The following is a 21,516-nucleotide window of genomic DNA, read 5'->3' as shown; positions in this document are numbered from 1 at the left end:
AAGGTGCTGGTTATTACCTATAGAGCCCTCCATTGCATAAGGCCTGGGTATCTGAGGGACTGCCTATTTCCCATGGTTCTGCCCAGCCGGTATGTGCCAGCAAAGTTGGCCTGCTCCTGGCCCCTTCACTTAAGCGTTACCATCTATCAGGACCCCAGAAGCCCGCCTTCTGTGCCACAGGGCCTGCCTTCCGGAATGAGACTCCCACCCTGAAATCCATATACAGTAGTTCCCAACTTGATGGCATCCCATAAAGACTTGGAGCTGGTTGTTCTTCCAGCCCTTGGATTGAGCTGTACGGGGGCCCTTGCTGGGTGTGTCTTTGTTGTTTTGTTTTCTGTCTGTATGTTTTTGGTTTGTAGTAGTTTTTTATACCGCCCAGAGTCAGCTGGAGTTGGGTGGGGTCCAAATGGAATTACATAAATAAATTAATTAAATTTTAGGAGTCCCCATGCAAATGGCTATCAGGGTTTTCCTAATGGAGAAAAACATGAAGGAACAGAGCATGAAAGAAGAGGCCACTTTATGTCCCAAGGTGTTATCCCAAGTAATCCTTGCTTGGCCTATATACCAGCAGTCCCCAACCTTTTTGGCACCAGGGACCGGTTTTGTGGAAGACAATTTTTCCACAGACCCGGGGGGTGGGGGTGGGGAATGGTTTCGGGTTGATTCAAGCGCATTACATTTATTGTCCACTTTATTTCTGCCATTGCTGCAGAGCTCAGCACTTTTCCCACAGTTGCTGCAAAACTCAGACTGCATTCTAACAGAGAATCTAATGCCGCCACCGATCTGACAGAAGGTGGAGCTCAGGCAGTAATGCGAGCGATGGGGAGCGGCTATAAATACAGATGAAGCTTCGCTCACTCACCCACCGCTCACCTCCTGCTGTGCGGCCTGGTTCCTAACAGGCCACAGACAGGTACTGGTCCACGGCGCAGGGATTGGGAACCCCTGCTATATACCATTCAAGAATTCTCCATTCCCAATTTTCACGAGAACTGACAATGGCACTGCTCCCCTTTGTCCTCCTTATCATCTTCTAGGTCCTTACTGACCTCCAGGCTTCAGCACATGTCCAATCATGCTATATACCTGCATTTCAACAGATTCCAGTGAGACCAAGCAGCCATCTGCCCTAAGACCAGCATCTGGTTTTCCATCCTGTTGAACCACACTTCTCATCCTGGCACCTGGTTCACTTCTGCCACTGGGTCATGCGTCTTCAAAAAATAAACAGAAGGGATAAGAGGACCAGGTTAAGGACAGATCTTCATGGAGCAAATGTTATCTAAGTGATCGCTAAAAGTTGACACTGACTTGACAGCACATAATCAATCCATCAATCAAGAGGACTTCTGCCTGAGAATATCTTGGTGAATTAGGCCATAAATATACAGTAACAGGATGTGTAGAAAGAAGCATATTGAAAGCAACAGTTTCATAATGTGTTCTCTTAAGTTCTTGTTTTTCTATGGGGAAATAAAGCAAAACAGGTACACATTAGAAAAATACTCTCCCTTGTCATAGAAGTCAAGATGCAAAACAATGACAATGTGGAAAGCCACATTTTGTAATTACAAAGGACAATATTCCAACCTCCCAGATGTCAAAAGCATTTCCACAGTTTCGGCTGCAGTATTACAGCCGCCTAAAATGATTTGTTCTGCATTCATTCAGAATGGCATCAAAGAGCAATTGAAATTTCAATCTTTGCAGGAGGGAAGTAGGAAAAAAGAAAGATTTTAGCCTCAGTGTTGTAACACCAGCTGGATCTCATGATTCATGTCCACGGGCTACCAATTGGGGTGGGGTGGGAGGTTGGCCAGAGTGTCAAGGGATTAGGGAAACAGCAAATTGGCCCACCTCTTTACATGAGGAATGTTGGAGGCAGATGACAGAGTATTTCCAGTATTAATGTAAATTTATGTTTGATTTGTTTTCTTAAAAAGTTGTTAGCTGGGGGTATAAATAGAATATTTGTATACAGTTTGTCTATTTACCAATATAAATAGAATATCAGTCCCTCAAGACTCCTTTGGGCAGGTCCAGATTACGTGCTCATTTAAGTATTTCACTTCCAAAATATGGTCCTTTTGCCACAAGAAAGTGGTGCTTATTCCCAGATAAAGTCTGAGTACTGACTTCCATTTTCTTCTTGCAGATGTGGCAGTGTTCTTATTTAATAGCTTTTGAAATGCAGAAAGGAGATTCTGAGCATGCAGAGTTTATCAGAGCAAAAGGAGGTTGTGGTTGCTGTTAATTTGCTTCAGCAGGAGGGGGAAATATTCCCAGCTGGTTTTAGTTTGAGAAGGGAACACTAACAGTCTTGCTTTCTGTGCTGTAATCCAGCTCTTCTGGTTAGGAATGGCAGCTAAGCAACTTATAAGCACCGGTTTTGGAAGCACACAAGTAGACATTGAGAGATTAATGGTACAAGTTCACGTTTAGTTCTTATCCCTGTAGCTTCCAGGATCATGGCAGAAGTTTTCATAACAGCAGTCATTCAAACTTTAATGTGTTGTGACCTTGTAAATTGTCTGCTTCTTTCTTTCCCTCATCTGTTGACAGACTTGATAGCCTAGATTTACATTATTTAATTCATTTCCTGATTCCAGCAATTTGCTTTAATCCAGCCCCTTCAAATCTACAATCACAGGAGTCTGTAGATCATGTGACTTGAAAAGCGCATCATTTATGATTCGATATTATTGCTAGCACATGGTCTTGAAAATAACGATTTGTTGGAAAAATATTGCAATTGAAAAACCAGTCTTTCTGATGCTGGAAAAAGTACATTCATATACATTTAAGCATAAGTACATTTTCGCTGTAATTTTTGTTGCAGATGCCAAGAAAGTTGGTTCTCCTCCCCCACCTTTTGTCCTCTTTTCCAATTGTCCGTGTCCTCCTTTGCCTGTTCAGATATCTGGTAACCCTAAGCTACAAGGGGGTTGATGGATCAGTTCCTAGTCACTAGCTGCTGCCATCTAATGGTCATCTGGATTTTTGCAGCCCAGATATGGAAGTCCTAGTATAATTTTAACATGATGATGCATGAATTTTCAAAAGCAGCATTTGCAAACTAAGATCCTATGAAATCACACATACTCCAACATCAAAAGTCTCTCTGGGCATTAGAGAAAAGATTTATTGTTCATTCTCAGATTGGAGATCATGTTTCTCCACATCCCCCCTATTCTTACCAAATTTCTTTTAATTCTTTTTTTCCTCTCTAAAACTTCAGTCAAAAGTATGTATTCATAGAAGGAGCTGTTCTAAACTTCTTTCTTTCAGAGAAACAGATACAATTCAGAGCATTATCTTCCAAACTGATTGCTGCAGCACACTTGGTTTCTAAAGTTGGAAATGCAAATCACATTTACATTGACTGAAGAACAGTCCACTTTTAACTTACTTAAATGTAAGAGAAATAAGAACTCAGTGAAGCAAGCATTAAGCTGAAATTCTGTATCCTTTGAAGGAGGTTACTGAGACAGGTGGGTGTTTTTGGACTGTAGAGTTTATTTACCCAAATGCAGAAATTAAACACAGGTGGAGACCAGAATACCTATCAGCTGTGTTGTGAGCCTGTGGAGTACACTCCTCACATATCTGATGCACATACAGCCTTCCCTGGAAGCTCAAGTTCAAGAGAATGAATCCTTTCCTTTGAAGCAAAAAGCAGGTCTGCATAACTGTGTAGGCTTGCTCCTACCTCGGCGATGTAATAAGGCTGACTAGAGCTAAGTAGTCCCAAAGCTAGAGCTTAAGAATGGACATTAAATGTTACAACACCCAAGCAAACAAAAGAGAATATCGTTCCTGCCCCACAGGTCAGCAGCCTATTTTAGGCAGCCCAGAATAACATCTTGTGTCTGAATCATCCCTCTGTTTTTTCCTAGAATGGCCGTATTTACAGTCCTTCCTTCATTCATTCATTCATTCATTCATTCATTCATTCATTCATTCATTCGCCAAATGGCCGTAGACCAAAAGAATCAAAATCTGTGGAATTGTACAATAATCGAAGGAAAGTAAGATCAAGCAAATAGTGGCATTTGTTACCTAGCAAAGGTCAATATGATGGGATACATAAAATTTGAATAAAGAATACTGTAACAAGCAGTAAGCTTCTATACACTGATTAATAAAAGAAATGGGAGAACAGCCAACAAATGTAAAAATGAGTGAATAGAAAAACAAAAACTTGGGCTTAGCTAGTAATAGAGCAAACACTTTGGTTTCTGATGGCTCTTGCTACAGCTAAAAATTCTGTGACCTTCTTAGACATTTCAGTCCACTGATCTTGCAAAGATGATCTGTAATCCCAGATTATGGTAAATGGGGAAGATTACTAATAAGTGGTTCAATAAATTCAAGACCTCAGTTGTAATATAAGGGTCAGTCTAATAGCACATGTACTATAGACTCAGCCTTGTTCTTTGAGCACAAAGGTGATTGTGATAAGGAATGATAAGGATGGTGATATGGACTCAACCTTGTTCTTTGTGATAAGGAATGATATGATGTTTACCTGCAGTAACCAGTAAGGGCAGGGCATCAAATCACACAAATGTAAAGGCCCTGCTATGTGGGGCATGAAGGATATGATAATACCTAGGTATGAAAAAAAGAAGACATGTAAGCTTGAGATAATGGACATGTGAAATTCTGTATTTATATCTAAGCCCGAGACTTCCCATTTAAACTATGTCAAGCCTTTATCTGCACCCCATAGAGTGGGGGAGGGGAGAAGATACCCACAAAAAGTCAAATACAAATCTTTCTCTTTTTTTTTTTAAGGAAGAGATTAACTATCTAAAAGTGTAGGCTGGGGCCAGACTTTTTATTTTAATCAAAATTTAAGTCCGCAGACTTTCAGGTGAGCCTCAGAAACAATGCAGCCAAGTTCCAGCCAAGGGAGTATATATGTAGTTGATCAAGGGACACAAAGAAGAGTCTTCAAAAAGTTGAATTGTTTTCAGGGTAGATGTGTCCTAGTTAAATACACAGACTTGCACAATTTACAGCAGCAAACTTAAGACTTTTGCTTTAACTAATGTTACTGCTGCAGGCACATAAAACCCTTTATGGCTTGAAAATCTGATAATATTATTGAGGGTTTCTTTGCTCTGGACAAAAGCTTATTCATTTGGTGACTTCAGGAGTTGGATGGTTGGAAGTGAATACCAAGATATTAGAAGCCCTTGAACTACTCTATAGATTTATCATTAAATTTATTTATTTGTTCGTTTGTTTATTCATTCATTCAATTGGTATGGCTGCCCATCCCAACAAATGACTCCTTCCAATTATAGGAAATGTCAAAACACTTTGGTAAAAAGTAGGACCTTTTTATTAATGATTAATAATTAATTTCTAAGTTCTTCCTAGAACAAAAGGATGCTAGTGCTCCTTGGCATCTGTGAAGGCCAACAGGGGATATAGGTTGAACAGCTGCATTGTCTGCATAGAGTACAACAGAAACAGGCCGGTGGATGAGGACTGGGGATGGAATTTTGATTTAATAAAGGCCAAAACAATACTGTTGCTATAGAAATTAAACAAGGGGGCCCAGAATACATCCCTACTTACCTCCATTTGAGATGGAAATAGGGGCAGTTAATTCCCCATTGTTCTTGCATCCAATTTGTGTAAAAGTGTTTTCATGCAATGGCATTACCATTCTGAGAAGATGACAATTCTTTATTGAAGAATTCTGCTTGAAGGGCTGTTCAGCCCTAAGGCCACTGACATGAACATTGTATCCCTTTACATATCTGATCACTCTTAATTCATACAATGCAGGCTCAAACCTGTCCTTCTGTCATTATTTTCTTGCCCAAATCCTTCTTTGTTCAGGTAGAGCCATCAATGTAACAACTCAGATTTACAACTCAGATGAACTTACCTCACACTGCAACATGTTATTCCAGTCAGCCAAGGCCTCTTCAACAATACTCCATCCCACTCCATTCCATAATACTGTCCCACCCAATTTTCTATCCCTTCCTTCAGTTACTTTAAGCCCTCACTCCTATCTAGGATGGGATTTTTTTTAATTGCAGGTACTTCTGCAAACAATGGGATGTTCCCTTAGCCTACCGATCCCTCCTCCTTGTGTGTGGATAGTGCCATTACAAAAATGTTCAGAAACATTGGTACTCCCCTTTGAACTCAGAGGAAAACCAGCTGACAGTTTTCTATCTCAATGGAATTGTGGGAGTTCTGAGTGGCAGGGACAGAAGAAATGAGTTCAGTTGAAGTCAACTGATCACTCCAAAGACTGCAGATTTATTTGCTTATTAATACTTATGGATTCACAGTTCATCAAGATGACATGTGCAGTATATGAACACACACACACACACACACATACTCAGATTACAGAACTGGGAGAAGAAGCACTTGCAGATACCAGCATTTTTGCCATTTTTAATAATGGAAATCCACTCTTTGGGTATATGCCCAAGAGTCCATCAAATAGAGGCTTGAAGTTCAGAGATCAGCTTTTAAAATCTCTTGAAGTCTATGCTGTGCTACAGCTTCAACATGTGAAAAGCAACCTTCTGAATGTAGGTGAGTGGTGTAGTCCAAAATATACTTTCTTGGGAATGAGTCCAACAAAATTCAGTGAGGCATGCACAATCTGTGTGAGTGTGACAGAAGGTATTTTTTAAACAGTTCTTTTCTCCCAGGGATTTTGGGAAGCATGCATGTATAATAAAACAATGCCGCACCTGAACTATTCATGCTGATACAATCTATTTTTCCTATGGTAGCAGCAAATATGGCAAATAAATGAATGGATACAGTAAAAGCCTCTCCTATTTACTCAGCAGATATATATCTGAACTCAGGGGCACTCCTTCCACAGTAAATGGGGTCAGGACTGGAGACTTACATTCTTATCTTATGGATGAAAGGTGCCAACTCCCACAAACTGACTCGTTATCAACATCAAGGAAAGACTGGGCATTATTGTTCTGCAAGATTTAGTTTGCTGTTAGTTATAGTAGTGTGTGTGTGTGTAATTATTGTTTTATTGTCTTGTATTTTTTCCTGTTCGTTTCTTCTGTTTTATGTCTTTTGTTTTATTTGCATTTACATGTTTTGTTCTGTCTTCTTTTTCTGTAGTTGTATTAAAGCTGTACAGTAAAAATTAGTATAATTTCTTTTCTTATATCTAGAAGCACAAGCTGAAATATACCAAGTTCTGGTGCTCAGACTGGTTCTGTTGAACACTGTAATGCTGATTAATGTCTGTGTGCGTAAAAGGATATAAACAGATACATAAATACACACCCTCTGCTTGGGAAATCTTGTAGATAGAAACACATAAAGGCTAATAATGGCCTTAGTTACAGCAGGGCATGGGAAGGCTTGTTTTAAGGGTGGTACTGCTCAAAGCCTGAGAAAGAGTCCTGATTGGATAGAGACTAAAAGACTATCAGAGTCATATCAGCTTCCCAAAGCAGCAGCTGAGCATCACCGTGACTCACAGCGTATCACATGAAAAGTGTGGCTGTTTTTCCAACTTCCACCTCATCAGCTTGTTCATAAAACTGACTGTGGCTTTCATGCTCAGTTCACAGGCAGAACGCCCCATCTACTGGCCACTTGCTGGATACATATCTAATCTGATACATGTTCCTCCCTAATAAAGAAAAACTGTTACTTTTCTGCAATGTTACCAACATGTATGGCCTGCAGATTAGGAACCTCAGTTGCACTTACACAATCATGACTGCAGCCACGTTTTCATGCCCCTCTCCTGCCCTTGTCCTCAGTTTCAGCACTACATTTCTGTAGGAACCTAGGACACTTCAGCATTGGCAGCCAATTTTCTTCCCTGCTCCCCAACCCTGAGAAATGGACTATCCTACTCATTGGGCTTCCAATGTCTTAATGCTTCTATACGCATTATTTAAAACTCATCCCACCTCTATTACCACCGTTCAAAAGGGATTCAGAAAAGCAGGCTAAGTATGATGCCACCACATTTTGCACTCCAAAGAACTTCTTTGTGCAAGTATACTGCTGTCTACAGCCATGGAGCTGCTGTGTCAAGAATGTGCGTATGTGTGAGCGAGAAAGAGAGAGAGTGTGTATGCAAACCAAAAGAGAAATATAGACAAATGATATATTGTGAGGGAGAGGGCAATGTGAGCAAGGTTTTTGATGTTTGTGGAAGGGAACAAAGGCATTTTTGTTAATTTACATTAATCCAGCTAAGCGATAGACAGCTGAGGTCATGTGACCTGTGGGCAGGGCCAAAGAACATTCTGCTAATGGCCATCTTGGAGGTAATCATTGTGAACACTGATGGAACTTCCCTGTAAGCCGTAGACCTGACAAAATTAGACATGTGTGACTACAGTGCTATGGATTTCAGCATGGAACTGAAAATGATAACGGTGTTTCACCATCACCATTTTACCATTCATTAATTCCTGTAAAAGCTTCAGAAATGCATGGGTTGATGGCCAACAAAGCCTCTTTGAGTGAATTGTCACCCTTGGGGAGAAAGAAAGAAAATGATTTAAACACTTGAGGTTTCAGCCCATTGCACACTTGGGCTACCATACTTATGGGTATTGCCCATCTCCTTGGTGTGCACAGAAATATTTCTCCATACATCCTTGTGCACCAGGGTAAAGTAAGGTGGCTGTGCCTATCTTGCCTTTTTTTCTTGGACAACACAGAGTTAGTGTGTTTAGATGGATGGTTGGTTGGTTTCAATTTTAAAGCTATAGGAATAAAAATACTGAAGTGGTGGGTAGCTTCTGCCTTTTAGGATCAACCATCAATAATAAAGGGACAAGCAGTCAAGAAATACACCGCAGACTAGCACTTGATAGAGCAGCCACAAAGGCCTTGGAAAAGATATCCAGATGTGTGATGTGTCTATACCTACAAAGATCAGAATCATGCAAGCCATGGTATTCCCCATGACACTATATGGAAGCAACACTTGGACTTTAAAGAAGCAGGATAGGAAGAGTATCGACGCTTTTGAATTTTGGTGTTGGAGAAAACTCCTGAGAATACCGTGGGCACAAAGGACCAGGCTCAAATTATCATACTTTGGGCACATTATGCAATGATCTAGCTCTCTGGAAAAGCCTGTAATGCTGGGGAAGGTGGAAGGAAAGAGAAGATGAGGATGACCAGCAGTGAGGTGGATAGACTAAGTTACAGTGGCGATTAGTGCACCATCGGGAGACTCAAAAGAACACATTAGCAATAGATTGTCTTGGAGAAAATCCATCTATATGGTCGCTAGAAGTTGAAAACGACTTAATGGCACATAATCAATCAATCAATCAATTCCTACAGGGAGGGGAAGCATAAATATCATTCCCAATGTTTCTAAAGTGTAGATATTAATGTGGATCATTCTGTAGCCAAAACTGCATAATCATACAAACAGGAAAGTGTCAACGAACTTGGAGGAAGCCCAAGGTTCACAGTACAAACAATACTTTAAGGCAAAAAAAAAAAAAAATCTTAAGGATTAAAATCTCCCAAAGCCCAATTGATGACTTAGCTTGGACTGTGACGGGAGAATGCCAAGAGCTTTTTGGGGTGAAGACTCAAAAAGGAGGAATTAAATGTCCTGGATATGTGTTGTTAGCAGTTTGAAACCCTGAAACATTTGGCATCTTATTGCAAACCACCATCCCCCTTGTAAAATACCAGTTGAAATGTATATTGTATTGAAATTAAAAGCAGACCCAATGCTTTCTCCTTCTGTAAAAACAAACAAAAAAGTCTAACCAGGAAAGCGTAACAAAACTTTTCAATTAAGTCCCACAGGCACTGTTCCCTTACAACATGTCTGTGGGATGCTTTGCTGGGGGGAAAGAGACCTCCTCAGAACAACGGAGCTACATTCATTCAGGAAGATCATGTGTAATAGAGATTGACAATCCACAACACACCTGCCAGCACCCCGATTTTGTCTCCCCAACCCCTCCATATTGCACCATCAAATCCAGCACACAATAGTCAAACTGCAGTGGGGTCCTGTTCTGGGGGGATTTGAAGGCTTTAAGGGTGATGATAGGAACAGTTTATCTCCTAGATGTCTCCTGCTCCCATTCCCATATTAGTACTACCGCTCCCCAGAATAAAATCACACCATAGATTACCCCAGCTGCTTTTGGTGACGTCATAGTGACACCTGAAGGCCACTTGCGCCTCTTCAGAAGATCATAAGGCCCAAATGAGGCCCCTGATCTCTCAAATGTTGCACACACCTGACAGATAATATCCCTGCCTGTAGCCCCTGGGGAGGTGCAACCTTGACAGAGGATATTATGCCTCCCTGAACTTGACAAAAGGCAGTTTGAGGTACTGCTGCTGTCTTGATGGAGCCCACCAAGCATAAGTAATTTTTCAGTTATCCTCCAAAGTTAAGGTAGGACTTCTGCTGCTCCTGTAAGCCAAGGGGGCTCCATCACTGTTTAGAAGCTATGGAGGTTCAGCCTAGTTGTCATATGTGAAGCAGGTGATGTTCTCTTGTGGAAATCACTTTCTTCACCCCCCACCCTACAGATGATGCTTTCTCACTTCCTTTCGCTCTCAGTCTTCCTTGAACATTCATCTTTCTCCCTCACTTGTCCTCTCACTTCTTTCAACCCGCTGTTGCTTGGTAGTCTGTCTTTCATGTCACCCATCTCTCTGTCTCATTCTTGCTCGCTCACTCACTCGCTCTTCTTTCTCCTGCACCCATCCTTCTCTTGCACTCTCTCTCTCTTGCTCACTCTATGGTTTGCACTGCCCATTCCACCATCAGCTCCATCTGTTCTTTCTTTTTGTCTCCTCTCTCTTTCTCTCATGCTCTTGTTCAATCTCTTAATCACTCAGTTGTTCAGCTGCTTGTCAATTGGAGGCATTTATCTACCCTTGTAGATAGGAGGCCTGTGTAATGCCTGACCAGTGCTGTTGCCTGTTACCTGATCTTTTCTGCTACCCAAGCCAAAATAGCCATGGAGGGCAGTCACCAGTACAGTCACCAGTGTCAAAGTAGAGGGCATATGCTTGCAAGAGCCAGAAGCAGCCAATATGGACTGGACAGATCCCAGTTCATGTCAGCATCACCATGGTCATTTCCAAAGCACCACAAATCATGCATATAGCAAGGCTTCAATCAAAAGATGGAAAAAGCAATTTGAACACCCAATCAGATAAATATGAAATTAGGTATCCTCAGTTTGGAGCTGGGGATGAAGCAAAGGCTGTGCCATGAAGACTTGTCCTTCAAGAGTGGTTAGCAAAGTATCTCAAGGTACTGATAAGAGGACCACTAGGAAAAACTGGGAGGGGAGGGGTGTTTCCAAATCTCTCTTGGCCATGCAGATCACTCAACATGCTTGATCTAATTCCTAATGATAGTGACAAAATCAGCAGAGGCAAATCCAGCATATCAATTTCAGCTCCTTAGAAAAGGATGGAATAAAAGTATCATAATGAACTTTATGAGTTTGAAGATGGCAAATAGGGAGAAAAACAGCAGAGAGGACTGTTTTATGATTTATGTCCCCAGTCATGAATTATTAAGACTGTACTACTGGACACAAGGTCAGGGCATCAAATCTCAGAGGGCTCCAATATCATTCAAGTTAAATAATAACAATAATAACAACAACAATAACAATAATAATTCTTATCCTGCCTCATTTCTGATCCTCCTCTGTTGGAGGTATCAGCAAATCAGCATGCCTCATTAGCATGTGGATGAGTTCTTTTAGGATGCAAATTCTCCATGTGCTTCTGGAGGAAGCTATTTGTTGCCCCTCCCACATTCCTTACTTCCTCTTCCTCCTTCTTTACCTTCTGGGAAGAAGCATGCAGCTGCAGCTCCTTCCATCTTCAGCCACATGCTTGGTCCTAGAGTCAGAAGGTTCCCCCTTTCTCCACATAGCCTTCAGCAGCAATGAGGGCTGAGGGTAAATTAAGTTTAGGGAAAAGAAAGAAGAACCAGAATAATCAACTTTTCTTCTGAGATGGATGTAAGTGGACCAAATAAATCAGTAAGATTTCTTTTTACTTACTTTTGAACCTACTTTGTCTAACTGTGTAATTCTTTATGCTTGGGTGGGCTAAGTGTGTAAGATCAATAACCTGTATTTCTCTAACATGCTCATTGAAGCTATTTAAGATAATATTCTTTTTCTGTGTGCAGCTTCTCTGCTGTGTTAAGCTCTGTTCCATTCAGTGGTCCTAGCTGTCCACTAATGGCTTCACTCTCCTCCTCTTTCCTCCCCTAGAGCAGGGTTACAAAAATGTAGTGCAGAATATCGTTTTGGCCTTTTTTTTTTTTTTGGTAATGTTGAGAGGGGTTTGTTAAAGGACAGAATAGGTGTCTTAATCTCAGCAGGCCTTAAAACTCTGGCTCACTCCTTTTGAAGTGTAGCTCTTGGCAAGCTGTGCATGTTCATGATCTGATGGGAACTACACCTTCCTGCCTTGGAAGCCGGGCTTTCTTCTAAGGCTCCCCCAAACCGCTTAAAAAGTTAAAGGAATGAGAGGCTCTTCTCAGCTACAAAACTTTGCAGTGTAGCAGCATCTTACCAGCAAATCCTTCCTTTTCCAGATTCTTTCACTCTTCTTTCCATTAGTTTTGGTTTTGTTTCTCAAAATCAGTCAGTATTCCAATACCGCTAACCCTCATTGGAGTGAGTGAATAAATACTTCATTATTCACAAAGGCATGGGGGTACCCCCCAAGGATTCTTTAATTCTGCAAATTTTGGGAATTTGCCAAACCAACAGGTAGAACCCAGTGTATGTGAATGGTTCAGTTCTATTTAAATAAGATTTTTCAGTCAGGGAAGTGTGTGTGTGTGTGTGTGTGTGTAGAACTGAACATGACTATAACTGCAAATATTTGAACAAACTATGTGCCAAACACTTCCATTTTTCAAGTCATGCTTTACTAAGAGAAATTAGATGATGAAGCAGTTATATTAATAGATGGCTGCCCTGGAGAAAGCATATAATGAAAAATCTCACTGTAGAACGTAGTTTCAATAGAATGGAAATTTTTATCCTTGTAAAATAGACTTCACACACACATACACACACACACAGGCATAAGCGTTATCTTTTTTTCTCCACACGATAGGATTTCAGAAATGTTAGACAATCATTCATTGCAATAGCATTCATTGTTCATTCAAGAGCCGATCTGGAGAACATATTTATCTACAAGGTAGAAGCAAACAAAACCTGCTCTCAGCTTGCACTTGGCACATTCAGACAACCTGCTTGCAGGCGACCATACTCTTTTCTCCTTTAGGGCACATATGATTGCAGGTGAAACCAAAGCAGCCAAAAATAATTCTATAACAAGTAATATTGTGCATCCCTTTGTAAATGTAAAAAATGTCAATAAATACCTGAATGTTTGCCACCATAATGCACAGCTGTTTGACGTACAATGCACAACCACAGCTGTCTGACATAGAATGCACAACAAAAACTTGGAAAACACAACCGTCTTTTCCAAGTTTTTTTTTAAAAGCCTGCATGTACTAAAGGTGTATTGAAAAACAAGGATATTTAAGCTATTCTGTGAGCTTTCTATGATGATTAGAATCGTACAACAGAAACAGGAAAATAAATGCAATAGAAGGATGTTGCACATTCCTGATAATAGTTATGTGGTAAATATAGCCAAGAGATAATTAACAAGACTTGAGTGGGAGCTTGTTACATACTTACAACATTTTATAATGAAATATTTGTAGCTACAGGAAAAGTAAGTCTCCTATAAATTTCTTACCCACAAAATTATTCAACACAGGAAATTAGATGACCACATACTGTGGAAAAGAGGCATTTGTGCCGCTAGATCCATGAACTGAGGCAATAAGTACAGCCTGGGCCTACTCTTTCATTAATATTCTAACATTTGAGTCAACCATCTCATCAGCCCCCTTTGGGGGGAAAGACAGAGTATAAGTTGAATTAATCATTCAGGTTCAACTCTCATAAAAGACCCCAAAGCATCTTGGGAACTGTAGTTTAGTCCAGTGTAATGGTGCTCCTATTCATTATCCAGAGTGTAAGACAGAACACAAGAACTTAGATGTTCCAGAAATAAGCCACAATGGAAGTTCAAAAAGAAATGCAAATGAAAGGATCTCTACTTCTCCTAAGCCTTTGGGTAGACTTAGCCTTCACATCAAACATTTCATTTATAGCTCTAGGCATGTGCTTTGAACAATAGGGGTGTCAGCTGTGAAAGGCATTCATCGCATGAAAGGATTGAACAAAGATTACCCATACATTGATGGGATCACATGAATGGAATTTAAGAAGATAAGTCATAAGTCGTAACATAGAACAATACTGGTGGATGATATACAAAATCACCAGAGTGGGATCACCAAACACTAGTATAGCTAAATAATAACTTTAAATTTCTGGGCTTAATAGTTTTATTTGGGTTATTTGGGGCAGGGGGTTGCTAGTATATTTGGTTGATAATGATGACGACGATGATGATACCATTATATTATTTAGCTAAGAGAGATTTGGATTCAGAATCTTTGAAAAAATAAGCAATAGCTTCTAGCTTCTGCAAAGTTCCTTGTATCTTATTCTTAGGATCCTTTAGGGAGACTAAAAGACAGAAGGCTGGAAGAATCCTAGATGTGAGAACCCTGGTTTGTTCTATGATCTAAATCTCTGCAATGCTTCACATTAGTTTATTTATTTGTAAGTGCATCTGCCAAGGTTTTTTCATAGAATATCTCTATATTCTCTGTCATTGCAAGAAACTAAAGAGGTTGGTGCTCATTACATGTATTTCAGTATAGTTATGGAACACTGTAGAGCTGAAACCAACACAATTATCTTCAGAAGAATTTAACATTTTATATAGCGCAGCTTTCAACATCTTTGTCCCACCCTCTTCAACAGAATAAATAGAATGTCAAATTGAGATTCTGAGACATCACTCTGATTTCATATGATATTTTCAAAAGCTGTAAATCTGTCATACTTGTGAACATTGCCCAAAATGTTGTTAATGCAATATAATACAAATGTAAAATACTTTCTCACATGTTAAGTACTGCTGAGAAGTGAGTTAACCTTCTGTGGGTACTTCTTTCCCCTTGAAATGTTTCCAGTCAATTCTCACACCCCATTTTCAGGATCACAGGCAAAAATAGGCAGGCAGACACTGAAGGAAGAAACTTCTTGATGTCTTTAGCGTTATTTTCCTCCATTTCTGTGGTACTCCTAAGACTTCCTTTCACTAGTTTGCAACAGTTTGGCAGCTATACTAACCCAATCCTTATGTCCACCACTTCCACTTAAAAACGAAGTAGAATTTGGAAGTGTTTGTTCTAGCAAAGAATAATCACAGATGTAGTAAAAACAACTTCCAATCAAGATAGATCATTAGAATGGGAAACTGGGAGATATCTGAGGATGGCTATTCAGTTTATCAATTATAAATGCAGGAGGTCAAAAGCTGATTGAGTTAGAAAGATCTAATCTACTTACATCACTGAGGGAAGATCTTTTGCTCCGCCCAGGCAGAGAAATGGACAGAAGGAAGACCATACTCAGGAGTAAACAAGTTCAATGACAGCCAGCAACCATATTATTTATGAATTGGAAATATATATATACTGTTCCCCATAAATTAACTCAAAGTGGGCTGACAATTAATACAAAATATATACATTAAAATGGATGGAAGGAAAGAGAGGCATAAATCTTCATCTCCCATTTGCACAGAGAAGGTCAGGACAGAAGGATAGGTTTTCAGTGAGGGCGTGGGTGATGTTAAGTAAGCAATGTCAGGGAGAAAAGATTTCTTGAATCCTTAGAATCCACTGGTTGTGAAGAAAAATGTTGAACTGAGTTACTTATGGTCTGATCCTGCATTTTTTTCCCCAGTTCACAGACATGCATTCTCAGAATCATGAAATTCAATTCAATGAGATCTTCATTATTGAGAGATCTTAGAATACTTTAGTATACTGTAGTACAATATATAAAGAATACAGAGATGGTTCTTTCAGTGTTCACACTTCATTAAACAGTTTGGGGAGTCCCTCCCACATATTGGAAGTTTCCCTCTATTTTTGCAAACCTTGGTATTCTTACAAACCTACTGGTAATCCAGCTTTATATATGGATGGTGTTACTTTAGCTATGCAAGAATAGTCACTCAGACAGTTGAAATTATTATCAGATGTAAGGAACTAAATAAAACATTACAATATGATGTTGTACTGTTCATGATTCTCCATTCCACTGCACTGCACTGTTTGTCAAAATCTCCCTCTTTCCTCCATATCCAGAATCTTGTGCCTATTGAGCATGGTTAATCCTCTTAACTAGGTTTAAGATCAACAGAGCTCTGACTGTGGCCCTATTTCAAAATAACTAGACATCTCACATCTTTATTTCTAAGCAGGGAGCAATCCACACCATTGATCAATAGGCTGTGGCTGAAAATCCACTTAAATTCAGGCACTGTGATTGCGAACTGATCATGTACAAGTGCAATCACCACTATGCAAACATCACTGGTCAGATGTTTGTATTACCTTGTTTCATATCATTAAAAAAACCCTGATGTAATTCAATATTTTCAGGTACTCAACAGCAATCTTGCTGTGTATCATATTCATTTTGCACATACTTAAGCCACAGTCTGGTCCATTCAAGAGGCACTTCAAACTTTTGGAGAGACTTTTGATTATATGTGAGTAGAGGAAAGGAAAGCGTAGAACAGTATTTTTCAAACTTGGCAATTTTAAGATGTGTGGACTTCAACTCCCAGAATTCTGGGAGTTGAAGTCCACACATCTTAAGGTTGCCAAGTTTGAAAAACACTGGTGTAGAATTTCCTTGGATGATGTAAGATCGTATAACCCACAATTGCTTTTTTCAAAGAATACTTAATAAGTCAATAGAGCCATTTGTGTTTAAACTTTCAGACAAAAGCCCATAGAAGCAGATAAAGCTAATATTAAAACTAACCATGTGTCTACATCTTCAGAAAGTCAGGCTGACCACCCAGTACCCTATTTTCTCTAAGGTCCAATGAGTTGGTATCTCTATCAGCTACAGGAAAACTACTGAAGTTATCATTGTCTTCCTGGAACTTGCTTCATGTTTTCACCAAAGAGTGAAATGTTCAAGGCTGAATTGAAAGAGATAAACCTACCTAGGATGCCTAATGTGTTGATGTCAGAAGTCTGAGGCATTTCCTGATTAATCTATCTCTGTTTTTCTTGTCTTTCCCCTGCTGCAAGGATTCCCCTAAGCAACTCATGTGTTGTTCATTGGGTTGTCATTGAAAAAGGGAAGGTCACCTTCTTAACTTTAAATAAATCATTCAGCATCTGTATTCAAAAGGATAATCTGTATTGAATGTCAGTCCTTGCACATTCTTCAGAAGTGAGATTAGGGTCTTGCCCTCCTTCCTAAAACTATTTCCCAAATAAATGGCAACATGTCCTATCTAATCTCATAATGAATTTTGAAAGTTCTTTACAATATAGTTGGTTCATTTTATTAAAAACTTCATATACATCATAAACTTAATACATTAACAAGCTTTCAGAAAATCCTCAACAAACTGATAATGAGATGAATACTGGCATGGCATGAGTCAATGTTATCAACCTTCTACATTTCACAGCTAGAATAATATAAGGAAAAATCCCTGTATTAGCCTAGCTGTGAAATTTAATCTGTCTAAAGACAGCAGTCACATGAATCAGAAAAGTGAGAGTAGGGTGGTCCTTACTACAATATTGACACCTCACTCAAGGGTTATTTGAAGGAAAGGAAGACAGACTGCAAGGAGTGCTCTCCTCAAAACTGCCTACTTATAGTGCAGGTAAAGTTCTAGTTTTCTTTGTAAAATTGTACCATCTTAAAGATAAAATAGAGGATAGGTTCTCCAAATCTGGATCCTTACACAGACATCAGATGGTAATACTAGCAGCCTGGGAGGGGTCCAAAGTTTGTCAAGGCACCAAGAATAATAATATGGCAATAGCTAATGTTCCTTGTTGGGAAGGGAGAGAGAAAAAACAGTACATTTTATAAAATAACGTAAGTTACTTGTAACTGGAATCATTTCAAATGTATACATACTTTTACTTTCCTTATAGGCCATACATGGGCCTGATTACCTAGGGAAGGAGGGTTGTGTGGGGTAGAGCATTACTAAAACTACAATAAATTTGAAAATAAGGGGAAAAAGATAACTAAGTGAAAAATAAATGCTTTTAATACTCAGGTGATCATCAAAGTTCTGTAAACAATTTTGCTTAATTGGTTTCCACCGATCATTTATCAAAATTGTAAGTCAAAAACTAAATTTAAAAAAATTCTAATGACAAATGCATTTCAGTTAGAGGTTCCCTGGATTTGAGAATATGTTGAAATGTATCTTCCAATTTCCCCAAAGTTTTCTTTCCTGACAGAGACTTGTTTTTTTCTCTTGTATTTTGCTTGCAGAATTGTGTGTGTGTGTGTGTTTTTGAACCAATTTTGCTTTTGAACAGAAAGTGCAATTGTTTTTTCTGTTGCACATCGTTCAACAGCAGGAGTGAGCAATTTGCAGCCCAAGGCTTCCAGAACTTCCAAAGGTGTCCACTAAAATTCAGTGCCAAAATAGCAACTTTTGATGGCAAGATTTTTCCCATTTTCGATTTAAAGAGAAGATGAAATATTTTTTTATTTAAAGCTATAAAAAGGATGTGTTAAGCCTCTGGGAGACCATCCAGATGGCTGAAGACTTTGGCTCCAATCTCTCCAATGTCAACACTGCCTTCCATAATCCTTAAAAGCTAGTAATCATAGGCCTTAAAAGTTGACCTTCAAATGATTACCATTTCTTCTTGCTGGCTGCCCATGCTTCTGATCTAAGAAAAGTCCTTTGAAAGATCTTTGATCATAATTTAAGTGCAACATGGGAAATGTGGGAGCCTACTGCTGTAAAGCTCTCTGCTAAATGAACATTTCACCAAATTTTGCTTTTTTGCAAATTATGAAAGTACAGGTAGTCTTCACTTAATGACCATCCGTTCAGCAACCATTCAAAATTACAATGGCACAGAAAAAATGGCCTTACAACCTGTGCCTGAAATTACGACTGTTGCAGCACTCCCAGTCATGTGATCAAAATCCAGGTGCTTGGCAGCCCGCCTGCATTTACGACTACGGGGGTGCTTCAACTCCCACCCACCCACCTAACTTCCCCCCACCTCTGCCATTTTGGAAGCCCTGCAACCTGCCTTGGGGGGGCGGGAAGCCCACCCGTGAAGCATACCATCCTGTCCCACCCACGCAGATGCGAGGCCACCAATAGCAAGTTCCACCCTTCCCAGCCTGCCTTCCTTCACCCAGCCACCTCCTCTCCCAGTTCCTGACACCTACCTTTGCCTTTTTAACTCAGCCCCCACAGGGGAAGCAGAAGCAGCTGCCTGCCGTTTTGAGTCCTTTTCAGACCCAGCTTCTCTGGCAATCATTGTTTCTTCCACCATGTGGCTCCCTTCAGAATGCTATCATCTCAGCGCCTGATTGCAGGGCTTCCAAAAAGGCAGAGATGGGGGGGAGATAGGTGGGGGGGGGGAGATAGGCAGGCGGGGGGGGGGTTGAAGGCAGTGTTCAGGGCTGAGAGGAATCAAGCCTGGAATGGCTTGGATTGGGGTGGGTGTTCAGGCTAACAGCGGGTAAAATTCACTTAATGATGGCAAGGGGAATTTCTAGGATTGCCATCACTGAGCAATGCCATCTTGCTTTACAACTGCATGGCTTAGTGATGGAAATTCTGGGCTCAATTACTGTTGTTAAGTGAAGACTACCAGTGATAAATTTTGTGAACGTAATGAGAATGGTTGAAAAAAAACACCATAATTTTTCAGCCTAGTCCCATTAAACAGCTCAGCAAAAACATGTACCAACTGACTGGATTCAAATTACCAAAGTAAGCATAGCTCTAGTGAAATCAAGGGGAAAGTCCTGCTGATTTCAAAGGGAAACATTTTACCTGATTTTCAGAAATGTGTATTTTTGCCTTTAACTTGGGCCTCTAATATAAATGTTCTATTATATTTTTGAACGAAGAGTTACTAAGAGTTCTTACTTTAAAAATATTAAAAATGTTTTGTAACTCCCCATTCAAAAATAAATTCAGTGTCTTCCTTGAATGGAAAGAAGATACACAAGTTTGCTATGGACTTAAAGTGAGTATGTGTGTAAACAAACATGACAAGTTTACATGAATAAACAAAGTTATCAAAACCTATTTCTAAATGGGAAGGCGGGAGATGATATTTTGCATATGGATTTCCTTCTCCTGAGTGCTGAAGGACAGCTCCATATTTCTGTGTCTTGTTTTTATTCTCTTCCAGATGATCAGGAGTTGTACCCATTAGATAAAAGCAATTGCAGAATCCCTGAGAAGATGATTCGCTGCTTTTCTGGACAGTATTGATAGCAGTTGATAAATATCCAATCTTATCAAAAAATATTTTCTTGGTGGTTCAGCTGGAGTTTAATGTGCTGCTGCTGCAAAAAAGCAGAAGAAGGTGAAAAGAGAGCCCATCAAGTCCAGTTAAACCAGCTGAAGCACAGAAATACAGAAAAGAAGTCAAAACAACAAGGACAGTCATTAGACATTTGGAAATGTGGTAATCCGGGTATTTTGAGCTGCTTGTCTTTCTCAGCAGCAAAATTTGCCATATTTTAATAGGTTTTGTTGATGGATATATCATCTGTGTGAATCCCTTATAAAATGGTAGCCTCTAGTGATAAGGTTTTATGAGATTCACACAAGTAATAATTTTGAAAAGTAAACCATACAGGCGGATCCTATTAAAAAAAAGAGTTCCACATGAATATATCAACTTTTATAAAATACTAGAAAAAAAACAAATAGGTAAATGTTTACAAAGTTAATAAACATTTATATTGCTCTTCAGTATATAATCAGAATAGTCATACAATAAAATATTAGCAACACTTATGAAAGTACTGGGAAAGATAGATAAAAGGGGCAGTGAAATCCAAGACAGTTAAAGGCTTGAAAAAAGGGAATAAAACCCACTTGCTTGGGACCAGAAAAGACATCATGTAGGTGAGGTTTAGAAGGGAGAACAAAGGTGGCCCTTATTTCAGAGGGAAAGGGGTCCACAGAAGTGCATTTGAAGATCAAGTCAGAAGCAAACTGCACTTGACAACAACTCTTCCCAAGCTGCTTCCCTCCAGATGCATTAGGACTGCCACATCCACAATTCCCAATATATCTGGAGGGCACCAGGTTGGGAAATGCATTACATTTCTTGTGTTTCAGACCACTGATGCTACTCTTTTTACTTTGAGAGAGAAAATGTGTGGGATCCATATCTGGAATGAGAGTATTGTATGCAAACTGGGGTACCTTAAATATTTCAAACTCTTTCCAAATTCCCCTGCATCAATAACCCAACCTGGGGAAGACTGAAAAGGTTTTTTTTTTTAA

At 39.7% G+C, this 21,516-nt stretch overlaps 1 protein-coding gene across 4 annotated transcripts in view; it reads right to left on the bottom strand.

The window, feature by feature from the left end:
* Window positions 1-976: 976 nt before the first annotated feature.
* SUSD1 (sushi domain containing 1) overlaps window positions 977-21,516 on the bottom strand; it is a 55,505-nt gene continuing 34,965 nt past the window's right edge. For 3 of the 4 annotated variants that reach the window (XM_063294966.1, XM_063294970.1, XM_063294973.1), the window contains one exon: window positions 20,310-20,561. In XM_063294966.1, the coding sequence (XP_063151036.1) occupies window positions 20,540-20,561 (22 nt within the window). In that variant the 3' untranslated portion in view covers window positions 20,310-20,539. Of the gene's footprint in view, window positions 1,224-20,309; window positions 20,562-21,516 lie in introns of those variants that run through there. The other variant, XM_063294971.1, reaches the window with a different exon arrangement.

This window comes from Candoia aspera, chromosome 2, assembly GCF_035149785.1.
Source record: "Candoia aspera isolate rCanAsp1 chromosome 2, rCanAsp1.hap2, whole genome shotgun sequence".
Lineage (NCBI taxonomy): Eukaryota > Metazoa > Chordata > Lepidosauria > Squamata > Boidae > Candoia > Candoia aspera.
Note: the sequence above shows the minus strand (reverse complement) of the source record. Positions and strands in the feature narration are given on the sequence as shown.